The 14,396-nt window shown below is 44.0% G+C and overlaps 1 protein-coding gene across 2 annotated transcripts in view; it reads left to right on the top strand.

Moving 5' to 3' along the window:
* SLC1A7 (solute carrier family 1 member 7) overlaps window positions 1–14,396 on the top strand; it is a 77,654-nt gene that overhangs the window by 56,293 nt on the left and 6,965 nt on the right. For both annotated transcript variants that reach the window (XM_063427848.1, XM_063427847.1), the window contains exons 4-10: window positions 590–632; window positions 6,872–7,094; window positions 8,039–8,138; window positions 8,457–8,690; window positions 8,807–9,001; window positions 10,508–10,642; window positions 10,987–11,086. In XM_063427848.1, the coding sequence (XP_063283918.1) occupies window positions 590–632; window positions 6,872–7,094; window positions 8,039–8,138; window positions 8,457–8,690; window positions 8,807–9,001; window positions 10,508–10,642; window positions 10,987–11,086 (1,030 nt within the window). The remainder of the gene's footprint in view (window positions 1–589; window positions 633–6,871; window positions 7,095–8,038; window positions 8,139–8,456; window positions 8,691–8,806; window positions 9,002–10,507; window positions 10,643–10,986; window positions 11,087–14,396) is intronic.

The following is a 14,396-nucleotide window of genomic DNA, read 5'->3' as shown; positions in this document are numbered from 1 at the left end:
AGCCTAATTTAGTGATACGGGCATTGGGAGATGAAACCACCAGGAGCTGAAGACTAGAAGACGTTGTCTGTGCAGAGGAAAAAGAGAGGTTCAGGTAAGTAAATCTCCCCTCCCTATCGTTCCTTCATGCATCATCATGCAAGTAGACATTTCACCATGGAGTGGTCTTAGCCAAATTGGCAGCTCAGTTCTAAACTGTATTCTTGATGGCAGGTAGAGGTAATGGAAGCTTTTACATATTGGGCAAATAGAAAATTAACAATGTGTAAGGAAGACAAGTGAAGTGGAAAAAGTTTGTATATAGTGGAGTTGAATCAAATAAGCAGAGGTTTCATTAGCCAAGATGGGACACGAGGGGAAATTTAGCTGGATTATTGTAGTATCTTCAATGAGAAACTGATTCAAGCAATATTTTAGGAAGTTTTGTAGGACTTTTTAAGGTTTTAAATTGGAGGTGCTATAGACACAACACAGAGCACTCATGCATTAGTTGGGGTATAGTGGTGCCATTTGTAGACAGGAAGAGTTTAGATAATGGGGGGAATATCGACAAATACAATTCGATATTAATCGTTGATTTCTTCCCCAGGAACATGTTTCCATCAAATCTTGTTGAGGCTACATTCAAGCAGGTCAGTGAGAACGTGTGTTTGTACATGAATATATTGGGGGGGGGGGGGGAGGATTTATCAAGAGTGTTGCAAACGCTTTTCTGTATAATTTTCAGCAAATTTCAGCTCAGTTTATTAAATCTGTCAGGTTTGTTTGCTCGGTAACTGTTGTTTTTGAATATGTACCATTTTTTTCACTGACGCAGCAAATTTATAAAATTGTCCTATACTTTTTCAGACAGTTTTCTGATATGGGAATGTCTGCGAGAACTGGCATAATATACTATTAAGAAAACCGATCACTTTAATGAATACAATGGGATTTATTTTTCACAAAACACTAAATTGTAAGGAATTGAAAACCAGATTGGAGAATTTTCTTAAAATAATATATGTTTTGCCTACATTTCGCAATTTGGTACAACTTGGTGTGCAGTGATTAAACCACACAGCGTGATTCAATAAATTGTGATTTTATTGATCAGGAATAGAGCCATGTAATTGCAAATTATAGGGCAAAATAGATCCCAAAAATTGTTTATCTTAGCTATTTTTCCAGCTCATGATTTTTAATATTGAATAAACAAATTGGCTGGCCAGTCCTTGACAATATTTGATCCAGTGAGTAAATCTGTCATGGAATTAACCTGTAAAATGTAGTATGATACCATGCTTGTTTTAAGTTAGAGGCATCTCCTATTAATTTATGAGTGCATGCATGCCAGAGTTAATAGGGCTGGGTGCCCGACTCTACAAAGGGCACACAAAATATGTTCGTTGATTTTTAGTACATGTGTTCATCACTAACTTTAAAGTGCCTGAACAATTTGCTGCTAATTACTAATTGCTAATAATGATGAATTCCTAATGAAAAAAATAAATCTAAATTCTAAGCAACAGTTCAAGTATATTAACCAGCGTGCAGCATACCAACTACATTGAAATGAAGATGTTATTGTGCCAGGAGCCCCCTTGTGCTTCCTTACCTTTAGGGGTTAAACCGTTCACAAACCCGTAGAGAATGACGAGTTTTGGATCCTGTCCTGTTATCCCAACTAAGTTCCCTGGTGTCATGCTTTTTGACTACGGCAATAGGACTTTGCTGGGAGCACTGCATCAATGGACCAGCCTGCATGATTGACAGACAGCCTGGCATAAAGTCACGCCAGGCCAACCTGTCATTAACAGTGGTTGAGCTAGTGATTTGGTCTCTTCACTGGCCTGCCCCTTTACCTCCCTCCCTCCAGCATCCCATATCCCAGAATACCAGCGTTGGGAGGTGTGCCTAATGGTACATATGTACTTTTTTATGACTGGGGAACTACTGATTGGTTTAGAGACTCAGCTGACCACACTAAGCACACACTAGGCCATGATTACTGGGAAAGAATTAGAGAAAACGGATGTGGATAGTTACAGGGAAGAATGGCCTGGAAGGATGCGTCGGGGGGAGGGAGGGGGGGCACATAGCAGCAATAACTTAATTTCGATGTTATTGTGCCTGGGGTTTTCTTTTAATTGTAAAATCCATTGACATTGTCATTATGTAAGTAAACAGCTTGGCTCAATCATCAGGTTAAATAGTGCTTCTAATGCTTACACTATAACCCCCTGCCTGAATCATTGTCCGAACTGTTGCAACATAGTATATGTCAATAGCCTTAATATTCTACCAGGTAAATAAATGATTCTACAATCCAACCAAACTGCATGATTTAGCAAACAATGACACAAAAACATAAAATAGAACAAAAGTACAGGAATTTTACCACACTGCTCCTATATAAACTGGTGTAATTTAGCATCTACTCTGTATCATTGTAAATAATAGACCTCGTGCCGGGAATCTCTATTCATTAACCTGCACAAGCTCTAAAGACACAGAAGTGTCTGTCCTACCCCCTACACCAGGGGTAGTCAAGCTTTTAATACCTACCGCCCACTTTTGTATCTTTGTTGCGGGTAAGATTTCCTTACCACCCACCAGTGCCGCAGTAACAAATATTATAGCCTATGTGCGTTTTTTCTTTTTTGCTGTTGTTTTTTGTTTTTAGAAAATAGGTTGTTTAAAAAAAAACATTAAAAAAAATATGTACTTAAATGTATCTATTTTTTCACCTTTTTTTCTATTCTCCTTTTTTTCTATGTGTGTCTGTGAGGTAATGTGTGTGTGTGTGTGTGTGTGTGTGAAGGGTGTAGTGTGTGTGTGAAGGGTGTAGTGTGTGTGTAAAGGGTGTAGTGTGTGTGTAAAGGGTGCAGTGTGTGTGTGAAGGGTGCAGTGTGTGTGTGAAGGGTGCAGTGTGTGTGTGTGAAGGGTGCAGTGTGTGTGTGTGTGAAGGGTGCAGTGGGTGTGTGCAGGGTGCAGTGGGTGTGTGCAGGGTGCAGTGGGTGTGTGCAGGGTGCAGTGTGTGAAGGGTGCAGTGGGTGTGTGAAGGGTGCAGTGGGTGTGTGTGAAGGGTGCAGTGTGTGTGTGTGAAGGGTGCAGTGGGTGTGTGCAGGGTGCAGTGGGTGTGTGCAGGGTGCAGTGGGTGTGTGCAGGGTGCAGTGTGTGAAGGGTGCAGTGGGTGTGTGAAGGGTGCAGTGTACATGTGAAAGGTGCAGTGTACGTGTGAAGGGTGCAGTGTATGTGTGAACGGTGGTGTGCGTGAGTGATGGGTGGTGTGCGTGTGTGATGGGTGCTGTGCGTGTGTGATGGGTGCTGTGCGTGTGTGAGGGGGCAGTGTGTGTGAAGGGTGCTGTGCGTATATGAGGGGGTAGTGCTTGTGTGAGGGGGCAGTGCGTGTGTAAGAGGGATGGTCTGTGTGTGTGTGAGGGGGCAGTGTGTGTTTGTGTGCGAAGGGTGTATAGGGTCTATGCTGTGTGTAGGTGGGTGAGATGTGAAAGTCTATCTTAATGTCTCCCCCTCCCTTCTTCTTACCTTTTACCAGGGAGAGGGGTCATAACACTGCAAGTCCTGGTGGTCCAGTGGTGGCATGTTCCTCCTCCGGCGGCAGACTAACTCTCCTGTACTCCAGCGAGCAAAGCACTGTATCGGAGCATTGCCATGGTAACACGTGGGAACTCTCCGACGAGCCTGCTTACTGGAGGATCACAGAGCCTCCCAGGCCCTACCCTCCCTCTGCTGGAACTAAGTGCCAGTGGGTCGGTGAGGGAGATATTTGATTTCCTCACCAGCCCGGGAGGGCTTACAGCAAGTCCAGCAGAGGAGATGAAAGGATCTCCCCTGCCGGCCATGGTCCATGGCCATCAAGCCCACTGGGTGTTTTCTTTAGAACCCACCACCGCCCACCTGAAATCCCAAAACCGGCAACTAGTGGGCAGTATGGACCAGGTTGACTACCCCTGCACTACACCATTTGTTACCAACCTTTTTTTATTTGTGTATCCCTCATATTAGCAACATGTCTGGTATTAATATAGTTGCTGTTATTTTAAATGTACACATTTTTCTCTGCCCCATCTCTCCCCCCCCCCCCCCCCCCCGCTCTGCCCCAGGCTCTTTCTGCACCAGACGCTCCCTGCTATTCATTGACACAGGCTCTCCCTGCTTCTCCTCGGACACAGGCTCTCCCTGCTTCTCCTCGGACCAAGGCTCTCCCTGCTTCTCCTCGGACCCAGGCTCTCGCTGCTTCTCCTCGGACCCAGGCTCTCCCTGCTTCTCCTCGGACCCAGGCTCTCCCTGCTTCTCCTTGGACCCAGGCTCTCCCTGCTTCTCCTCTGACCCAGGCTCTCCCTGCTTCTCCTTGGACCCAGGCTCTCCCTGCTTCTCCTTGGACCCAGGCTCTCCCTGCTTCTCCTCTGCCCCAGGCTCTCTCTGCTCTTCTTCTGCGCCAGACGCTCCCTGCTCTTCATTGACACAGGCTCTCCCTGCTTCTCTTCTGCCTCAGTCTCTCCCCGCTTCTCCTCTGCCCCAGTCTCTCCCCGCTTCTCCTCTGCCCCAGTCTCTCCCCGCTTCTCCTCTGCCCCAGTCTCTCCCTGCTTCTCCTCTGCCCCAGGCTCTCCCTGCTTCTCCTCTGCCCCAGGCTCTCCCTGCTTCTCCTCGGACCCAGGCTCTCCCTGCTTCTCCTCGTACCCAAGCTCGCCCTGCTTCTCCTTGGACCCAGGCTCACCCTGCTTCTCCTCTGCCCCAGGCTCACCCTTCTTCTCCTCTGCCCCAGGCTCTCTCTGCTTTTCTTCTGTGCCAGGCTCCCCCTGCTTCTCCTCTGCCCAGGCTCTCCCTGCTTCTCCTCTGCCTCAGGCTCCCCCTGCTTCTAATCTGACCCAGGCTCTCCCTGCTTCTCCTCTGCCCCAGGCTCTCCCTGCTTCTCCTCTGCCCCAGGCTCTCCCTGCTTCTCCTCTGCCAGATGCTCCCTGCTTCTCCTCTGCCAGATGCTCCCTGCTCCCCATTGACACAGGCTCTCCCTGCTTCTCCTCTGCCAGATGCTCCCTGCTCTTCATTGACACAGGCTCTCCCTGCTTCTCCTCTGCCTCAGGCTCTCCCTGCTTCTCCTCTGCCTCAGGCTCTCCCTGCTTCTCCTCTGCCTCAGGCTCCCCCTGCTTCTCCTCTGCCACAGGCTCCCCCTGCTTCTCCTCTGCCCCAGGCTCACCCTGCTTCTCCTCTGCCTCAGGCTCACCCTGCTTCGCCTCTGCCCCAGGCTCACCCTGCTTCTCCTCTGCCTCAGGCTCGCCCTGCTTCGCCTCTGCCCCAGGCTCTCCCTGCTGCTTTTCTGCCTCAGGCTCCCGCTGCTTCTCCTCTGCCTCAGGCTCTCGCTGCTTCTCCTCTGCCCCAGGCTCTCCCTGCTTCTCCTCTGCCCCAGGCTCACCCTGCTTCTCCTCTGCCCCAGGCTCTCCCTGCTTCTCCTCTGCCCCAGGCTCTCCCTGCTTCTCCTCTGCCCCAGGCTCTCCCTGCTTCTCCTCTGCCCCAGGCTCTCCCTGCTTCTCCTCTGACCCAGGCTCACCCTGCTTCTCCTCTGACCCAGGCTCCCTCTGCTCTTCTTCTGCGCCAGACGCTCCCTGCTCTTCATTGACACAGGCTCTCCCTGCTTCTCCTCTGCCTCAGGCTCTCCCTGCTTCTCCTCTGCCCCAGGCTCACCCTGCTTCTCCTCTGCCCCAGGCTCACCCTGCTTCTCCTCTGCCCCAGGCTCACCCTGCTTCTCCTCTGCCTCAGGCTCACCCTGCTTCTCCTCTGCCCCAGGCTCACCCTGCTTCTCTTCTGCCCCAGGCTCTACTTGCTCCTCCTCTGCTCCAGGCTAGTGACAGGTTAACCCTGCAATGCAAACACTGTTGTTCATGCAGAACAGCAATATTTTTAGATGCACGGCGAAAACCACATGGACTTGGCACCCAGACCACTTCATTAAGATGAAGTGGTCTTGGTGTCTGTTGAGTTCCTTAGGCAGGTCAAATTGGCAAAAGCATTCAAAACTCCATTCAGGTAAATAGTGGTTATACTGGCTTACCAATATATATACATGACTAACAGCAAATTCCAACTTTAAGGCAGGAAACCGTAATCTGCAGGTGCCCAGGTACACATTGTGTTGTGATTCAGTCACATTGTGCCTGAAGGATTCGTACAACAGACAGATGGCGTCAAGAACAGGGTTAGCTCTCTGGTTACGGTCTATATGTTTTGATATAACATTTTCTTAGACGTCATATACAAAAATTGGAGCCCCTGTCAACAAACAGCTGGGCACCTGCTGTTGGACATGCCCGAAATACACTAATAATATCAAGTTATATGCTTATACCAAAGTAATTAATCAAATAAACTGAAATCACATTTAATCCTTTCTCTCACTGAAACTGGCAGCTACCACAAATGGCAAATCTAATTGTATTCAAAAGATTTCTAGGGATTTAAATAGAATTACAAAAAATATAAGGATTTACCAACTGCCAATTTCAACTGCTTGATCTGCACAAAGGCTTAGATGTGAAATATGTTTTGAAAGATTAACAATGCACAGATATTCTATATTTTGTTTCTTGATCTTTTTTGCTGTCATATTGCTATTTAAAAAAATCTTGTTTAATGCTATTTGTGTAAAATAGATATGTCTAATCCTATACCCCCAAGCTGCTGAAATGCATTTCCCATAATCCTCTACTATCCGATAGCTAACAAAGAATTATGGGAACTGTAGCTCTGCCTCAATTGATGGGCTGAATTTGGTAACCCTAATATAAGTTATGGATTGAGGCTAGGTGGCAAACTCTAGAACTCTGGAATTGTAATCTGTATTTCAAAAGTAATAATGTAACATTTGTTCTCTCAGTACCGCACTAAGAACGTACCGGTGGTTAAAAGTGGGAAGACGGCCTTATCTGAAAGCATTACTCACAGAATACTCATTTATGGGATTCAGGATGAAAATGGATCACACATACAGAATTTTGCCCTTGACATCACGCCATCCCCAGATGTTATCTACAAGTCAGAGCCCGGAACCAGTGATGGCATGAATGTGTTGGGTATTGTCATCTTCTCGGCCACTATGGGTAAGGCATGGTACTGATAGAGGCTTTACAAATAGAAGAGATAGTTCTGGTGTGTGGAAAATCACTTGCAAAATATCCTTGTTGGAAGTAAATTTTCTTTTCAGAAAAAAATACGTAAACCGATTCTGGCTCCCACCTGTTGGAGCTGCTCATAGAAATTGTTCTGGCTTTAAGACCTGCTTCCAGGACCGGTTCTAGCTTTTGAGGCGCTGTTCCTAGAGAACATTATGGATCCTATTTGTAGGCTGTGAAACCAGAGTCTGCCCTGGTTCACCTTAGGAGAACCGTCTGACAGAGTTTGTTCTAGCTCCTACTTGTTGAATCACCGTACTGATCCTTTTACTGCACTCTCTTTACATTTTCTTTGATTACTTATTAAAACTTGTTCTAAAATTCTATTTGCAGAATTGTAGAACCTGACACCATATACTTAAGTTCATGCCAATTATTTGTCCAGTTCTGTGAGATATGGTCTTAATATACTTTCTTTATCCCAGGACGTACTTGTAAACTAGAGAAATCTCAATGTATCCTTCCTAGTAAAATAAATAAATAATTATAAAAAAAATTCTGAAATAGGTTTCAAGCCTAATCAACTTTTTTTCCAAGACTTATGTGTGACACTTTCTAAGCCTTATTGATGTTTTAAATGCGTGTTCTGTTTTAATGCTGTGTGCTTGAACTATCACAAAAACAATGTATTTGACTAAACCTGGTCCAGAAAGAGTTAATGAGATCTCATTTTTTTTTTTTTTATTAGTCTTATTCCACTTGTGCAGCTCCCAATTCTATTATTTATATGCCCTCCAATGGTTCTCTAGAGCTGTGGTAAGCACATTTTTGTTAAGGCACAACAGAACAATTGGATTGTGTCGGTATGTGTCCTAGCACCCAGCATGTCATGAAATGTTATGTAATTAAAAAATGACTGTCTGTACATGCAGGAATAATGCTCGGACGCATGGGGACCAGTGGAGTTCCAGTTGTCAGTTTCTGTCAGTGCTTGAACGAGTCAGTTATGAAGATTGTTGCAGTTTCTGTGTGGTGAGTTCCGATTGAACAGCATTATTTTACAATTGCCTTGATTTCACATTTTTGCGTAAGCTTTTCAAATTATCGGAATTTGGTAGAAAAACGTTTCAAATGATTTATCTATGAGAGTCACCATTAAAGTCTAGCGTAATTTTTGTAGTTAATTAATTTTAAAAGTTTTTCTAACAGATTGTAATCATTTTAAAATCGTATCCAAAAAATATTAAATCAAGGCCAATGTCTGTTAAAGGATTTCTCAAAGCCTGGTGCACTGTGTATTTCTCTTCACATCTTACATTGGATACTGAGTTTATCTTTGTATTCCAACAGGTATTTCCCATTTGGAATTGTTTTCCTGATCGCAGGGAAGATTCTGGAGATGGACGATCCGACCTCTATTGGGAAGAAGCTAGGATTTTATGCTATTACCGTAGTGTGCGGTTTGGTGGTACATGGACTCTTTATTCTTCCCATCATGTACCTGTTTATCACTAAGAAGAATCCCATCGTTTTTATACGAGGAGTGTTACAGGCTTTGTTGATAGCCTTAGCCACGTCCTCCAGGTATTACACAGGAATTACAATTTGTCACTGTACAGGGATAGTCAACCTATGCCTTTCCATTTAATGCCTGAATTCAGGAAACCCTGTTCTAACACATTTGACTTGTGTCTTTCCAGTTCTGCCACTTTGCCAATAACATTCAAGTGTCTACTAGAGAACAACCACATAGACCGCCGAATCGCCAGGTTTGTGCTGCCAGTGGGCGCCACCATCAACATGGATGGAACAGCTCTGTATGAAGCTGTGGCTGCCATCTTTATCGCACAAGTCAATAACTACGAGTTGGACTTTGGCCAGATCATTACTATCAGGTGAGATGTGCTGAATGAGGATAGTGTCTACTTTACAGACGTTCTGAAAAATTATATTTTAGATTCAGTTCACATGTAGATCCCCTTATATCTTGTCAGACAAAGAGATAGCACCAGTCACTGGTGGACACTTTAAGTCCATAAGGCCTACTGGGTGGCCAACCTAATAAGAAGGTCAAATCCAACAGAGGTTTGAAGCCAAATACCAGGGGGACAACACGGATTGTGAAAAGGGCTTAACCCTCATGTGAAAATGATCAAAGAAAAAGGAAATGAAGACTAATCATGTGAAAACAGGGAAGTCCAACCTTGAAATTAATATATCCTTTCTTAAAGTATAAATAATTGGGAAAATCCTGGGACTTTAGTTATCCAAATAGCAGTAGGAATGGGAGCCCTCACGGTCTTCAGTAAAAAAAAAATCTTCTTTATTTGCAAGGTTAAAACATGAGATCAAGGGATCAACGTTTCAGTCCTTATACAGGACTTTCATCTGGATCAATGAGATCTTTTTTAGAGTATACACAAAAATAAATGTTATAAATATATAAAATGTAACTAAAGAGTAAAACAGTCCTGTTCACAAGGAAAGTAACAATGTGTGAGTGATACAATGTCTCAAAGAGTGGTGAGTCACCTTCAGTCTTTACTATCTAATTGCTTATGTGGTTCCCCAATTGGACATGTAAGACACTTAACAATCAATCTGCTCTTAATAGTAATAGCACAGGGAGAGGGTGAAGTAGCTGAATACTAGATTTAAGGTTTGGCTAGTAGAGGTAAGTATCTCTCTCTTAGTATTGGTAAACATCACGGAATTACTGTTTAGTCCATATCTGTAGGTAAGAATATCAATTTAGTATTCCAGTGCTTCTATTGCCATCCATCAAAGTAGTTATTGGATTAGCATATAAAGTATCCACGCGGGATGTAAAACAATGGATAAAGTAGAAAAGAATACCTCGGCTCTAAGTGAAAATCACTGACAGGCTACAGAGAGAAGAGGGAAAAGAACACCTCGCCTTTTGAGGAATTGAGCAGCGGCACTGCTGATTGGTCAGCTGACGCTCTCAGCCAGTCAGTAACTCCCCATTCATAAAAATGGCTTGAAAAAAAGGTAAGTTTATTTTTATTTGAGAAGGTCAGCTGACTGCTCTCCCCGAATTAGCGGCACCGCTGCTCAGTTCTGCAATAGCACTCCTCCGGTTTAAAGACTTTGAGAAAATGGAAGGAGAAAGAGACAGTGAAATTCGGTGCTGAAACCAAAGACTTTTGTTTAAACCGCTCAAGACCGATTTAACCCCTTAATGTGAGCCAGCACCAGGGATCTTCTGGCACCATAACAACTTCATTTCAGTGGAGGGTCCCTTTAATTCTTGACTTTTGGTGTGCAATGAGGACTGGTTTGGATACTAGTCATGTAGAAATGTGTCTAATTTTATCAAAATGGATCTAATTGTACTCTACTTCCCATTCATTACATGTTTATCTGATGATTCTCCCCAGTATTACAGCTACTGCCGCCAGTATCGGGGCGGCAGGGATCCCCCAAGCTGGCCTGGTAACCATGGTGATTGTATTGACCTCTGTTGGCCTGCCTACTGATGACATCACACTTATCATTGCAGTTGACTGGGCTTTGTAAGTTTATGTTCTGTTTTCTGACTCCTGTTATGAGATCTGTGTTTGAAAATTCAGTTTCCTGTTAATAGTCCCGTCAGGGGCTTGATTTTGTATAGTATTAACCCCCCTCCCCCTCCTCTACCCTCCTGTAGGTTGTTAATTATTACCATCAAACAAGACAACATCCTAAACCAGCCATGAGTAATATGTTAAATAATCACTACATTCTCCTTGATGCACAGTCAGGCATTTGACTGGCTTTGCAACATAGGGGACACAGTCCGCAGAAGCTGAATGTTAGTTATCTCTATTGGAAGTTATGTCACTGGCTGAAAGGTAACCATCTTGTCCTCCTTTATTAGGGACAGATTCCGGACTATGATTAATGTACTTGGAGATGCTCTGGCTGCCGGTATCATGGCCCATGTTTGCCGAAAAGACTTCGCCAAGCAGAGTGATGAGGTAAAAATGAGCCTTAAGGCTATGAACACCCCCCAATCCCCCCCTACACTGTAACCATGAACGGAGATCACTGCTTTACTGAGTACCTTCACTGCATAGCAACATCCTTTCTACTAACCCCGGTGGGGAATATGGACCCATATGTGGATCTTTTAGACTACATCGCCTGACCCATAGAGACATGACATCTGTCCTGCCAGTTAGGGATGGAACTTAATACCAGCGACACACTGAGCCATGTAAATATACACCATACATAACTTTTTTAACTGCACCAAATTTTGCATAATGTCACAGTGGTACTAGACAAATGAACAAGAAACATTGCAGAAACCCTTTGCATGGGTGGGCAGCATACTGAACTTTCCCAAAAGGGTCTATCCATTGGTATCCAAAGGGTGTCAAAGGAAATACCTCAGTACAATATTCTATTTAAGTTTTCCCACTCGTTGACCCTATTTAGCAGTAACCTCTTTGGGGTCTTTATTTCTGTGAAAGCTTGATCAAGTATGTAGTCCTTTTTATCAGATGAGCTGCTAGGTTCCTATTTCCTTATACTCTCCTTGGGCTAATATGGGATGTATTTTTCCCCTTCAGTGTATCCTAAAATAAGGTTCATCACTGCACTAGAATGACATTGTAGTAGTCAGTAGCAATACAATAGCTTTTTGTAATTACATCAAAGAGACTGAGGCTTAAGCTTATTAAGCAAGCTGTTCTTATGTTGGGATGTTGCAGGTAGCATAACATGCACCAACAACCTATAATTCAGCCTAAGTGGAGGGATTAGTGGGAGCCTGGTTTAGCAGAGGTTTTTCCTTTTTCTTTGCAAATCACTATGGATTAAATACGAGGATGATACAAGTGTAGGAATTTAGATACGTTGTATCCTCGCTACAAAACATTGGAATCCCTTAGGTGGAACTAGACTTGGACATGGCGGAGAATGTCAGTTCTTGCAAATAGATTCAGACGAAAATTAATTTTGTTTCGGCATGCCGAATTTCGGTCACTATTTCATTCCTTCTATCGAAATTTGGTCCATAATTTCAGTTCATTTTTTTCCAAGCGGGCGAATGAAAAGCTGTGATTGACACAAAATCTTACACTAGTTTACTTAAAGGATCACTCCGGGCACCAATACTACTTTAACGCATTTCATAGGTTTTGGCCTCATTAATATGCTGTATTTTTTTGAATGCTCAAAACTTTATAGTTTTTGCATAAAATAAATGTTTTGCAGAAAGCCGAACCATACGCCTGCCTCTTTAGCCACTCCAGAAAAAGACTTCCTTATCAAAAAGCTATGTACACAGTCACTAGCATTACTGAATGTTCTGAACTACAACACAACCTGCATTAGAAGGAGAGGACACCCAAGGAGGGATATAGTAAGGATATCACTACCTGTTTGCGGTTTCTCTGACTGCCTGCACCCAGGTTGTGAATTAAAAGCCGCCCACTCAGTGCTGTTGGAGCTGAGACTGTGCACACAAATTTAATAAGGAAGTCTTTCTGACATGAGGGGCATAGCTACAAAGGCAGGCCTGTATAGCAGCATTTATTTATTTTTTGTGCAAAAGCTAAAAATAAATTGAGTATGCAAAGAAATAATAATAAACATAATAATAAGGCCAAAATCTGTCAACGGCATTAAAGTTGTATTGGTGCCAAGAGTGTCCCTTTAAGTACACAAGTCCCTAATTTGGTACCTGTAACGGATCGCCTGGCACCCCGACTGGGTACCTCCGTTAATGGATGCTCCTAGTGTTTCCCGAGGACTCCAAGCACTGCAGCAGACACCACAACCACCGAATCAGAGAAGCGTATAAATCCTCTCAAGCATATGAATGCTGTAGACAGTTGAATAGGAAACCATACGAATAGGTTTACACTCCTAGCAGTCAAACTGGAACAGCATACAATAAACCCCCCCCCCCCCAATAATGAGACGACACTTCACTTTGAGGGTTAAGCAGGAACTGAGGTGCTGGCACACCCAGCCTGGTTTTTATTGCAGTTGTTACAAATACAGGTCCGCCCACAGGGAGGTATAAAACAACCACTCACACATCAGTTACATCCCACATATTCCCTCTCCTTATCCTGAGAGGAAACTCAATTATACATACAGTTAAAACATACTTTCTACCCAACTTTCATAACTCTAAAACCATACGTCACATTCACATAAAAATACATATCCACAATCAATCCATTCAGGGGAACAACATATTAAAAAATGGCATGAATAGGACCAGGGGTTCAAAAGTTAGTAAAGTATCTTTTAAAACCCCTGCCAGCATGGCTTTCCGGCTCAGACCGGTTTTACAGAGCCTTCTCTCCTGGAGAAGTAATCCAATTACCTCCCAGGACAGAGACAGACTCCATTGAGCACATGGGGACACAAAGACAGTAAAACACTTTAAAATACATAAAGTCACCTTTTACACATAACACACAGACATTTCACATATACCCAGATAGCTGGGATCTGAGCGCACAAAACTATTTTTATTTATTTATTTATTATTGCCATTTATATAGCGCCAACAGATTCCGTAGCGCTTTACAATATTCTGAGAGGGGGATTTAACTATAAATAGGACAATTACAAATAAACTTACAGGAACAATAGGTTGAAGAGGACCCTGCTCAAACGAGCTTACATTCTATAGGAGGTGGGGTGTAAAACACATTAGGACAGGAATTTACAATCAAATAAGGTGGGCTGCCCTTTAGGAGAGGGCAAGAGACAGGTATGTGAGGTAAGGGTTAGTCTTGGAGGCCATAAGCTTTCCTAAAGAGATGGGTTTTAAGGCACTTCTTAAAAGATGCAAGACAAGGGGAGAGTCTGATGGCGGTAGGCAGGCTATTCCATAGGAAGGGAGCCGCCCGCGAGAAGTCCTGCAAGCGCGAGTTGGCCGTACGAGTGCGGACAACGGACAGGAGGTGGTCACGGGCAGAACGGAGAGACCGAGAAGGGACATACCTATGGATCTGTGAGGAGATATAAGAGGGGCTAGAGTTGTTCAGTGCTTTATAGGTGTGAGTTAGTACCTTGAATTGACTCCTATAGCATACAGGAAGCCAATGTAAGGACTGGCAGAGGGGTGAGGTGTGAGAGAAACGACTAGAGAGGAAAATCAATCTAGCAGCAGCATTCATTACGGACTGTAAGGGTGCAGTACGGCTATTGGGGAGACCAATCAGGAGAGGGTTACAATAATCCATGCGGGAAATTACTAGAGCATGGACAAGCTCCTTGGTAGTATCTGGTGCAAGAAAGGGGCGGATGCGGGCTATGTTT

Source organism: Pelobates fuscus, chromosome 7 (genome assembly GCF_036172605.1).
Source record: "Pelobates fuscus isolate aPelFus1 chromosome 7, aPelFus1.pri, whole genome shotgun sequence".
Taxonomy (NCBI): domain Eukaryota; kingdom Metazoa; phylum Chordata; class Amphibia; order Anura; family Pelobatidae; genus Pelobates; species Pelobates fuscus.
Note: the sequence above shows the minus strand (reverse complement) of the source record. Positions and strands in the feature narration are given on the sequence as shown.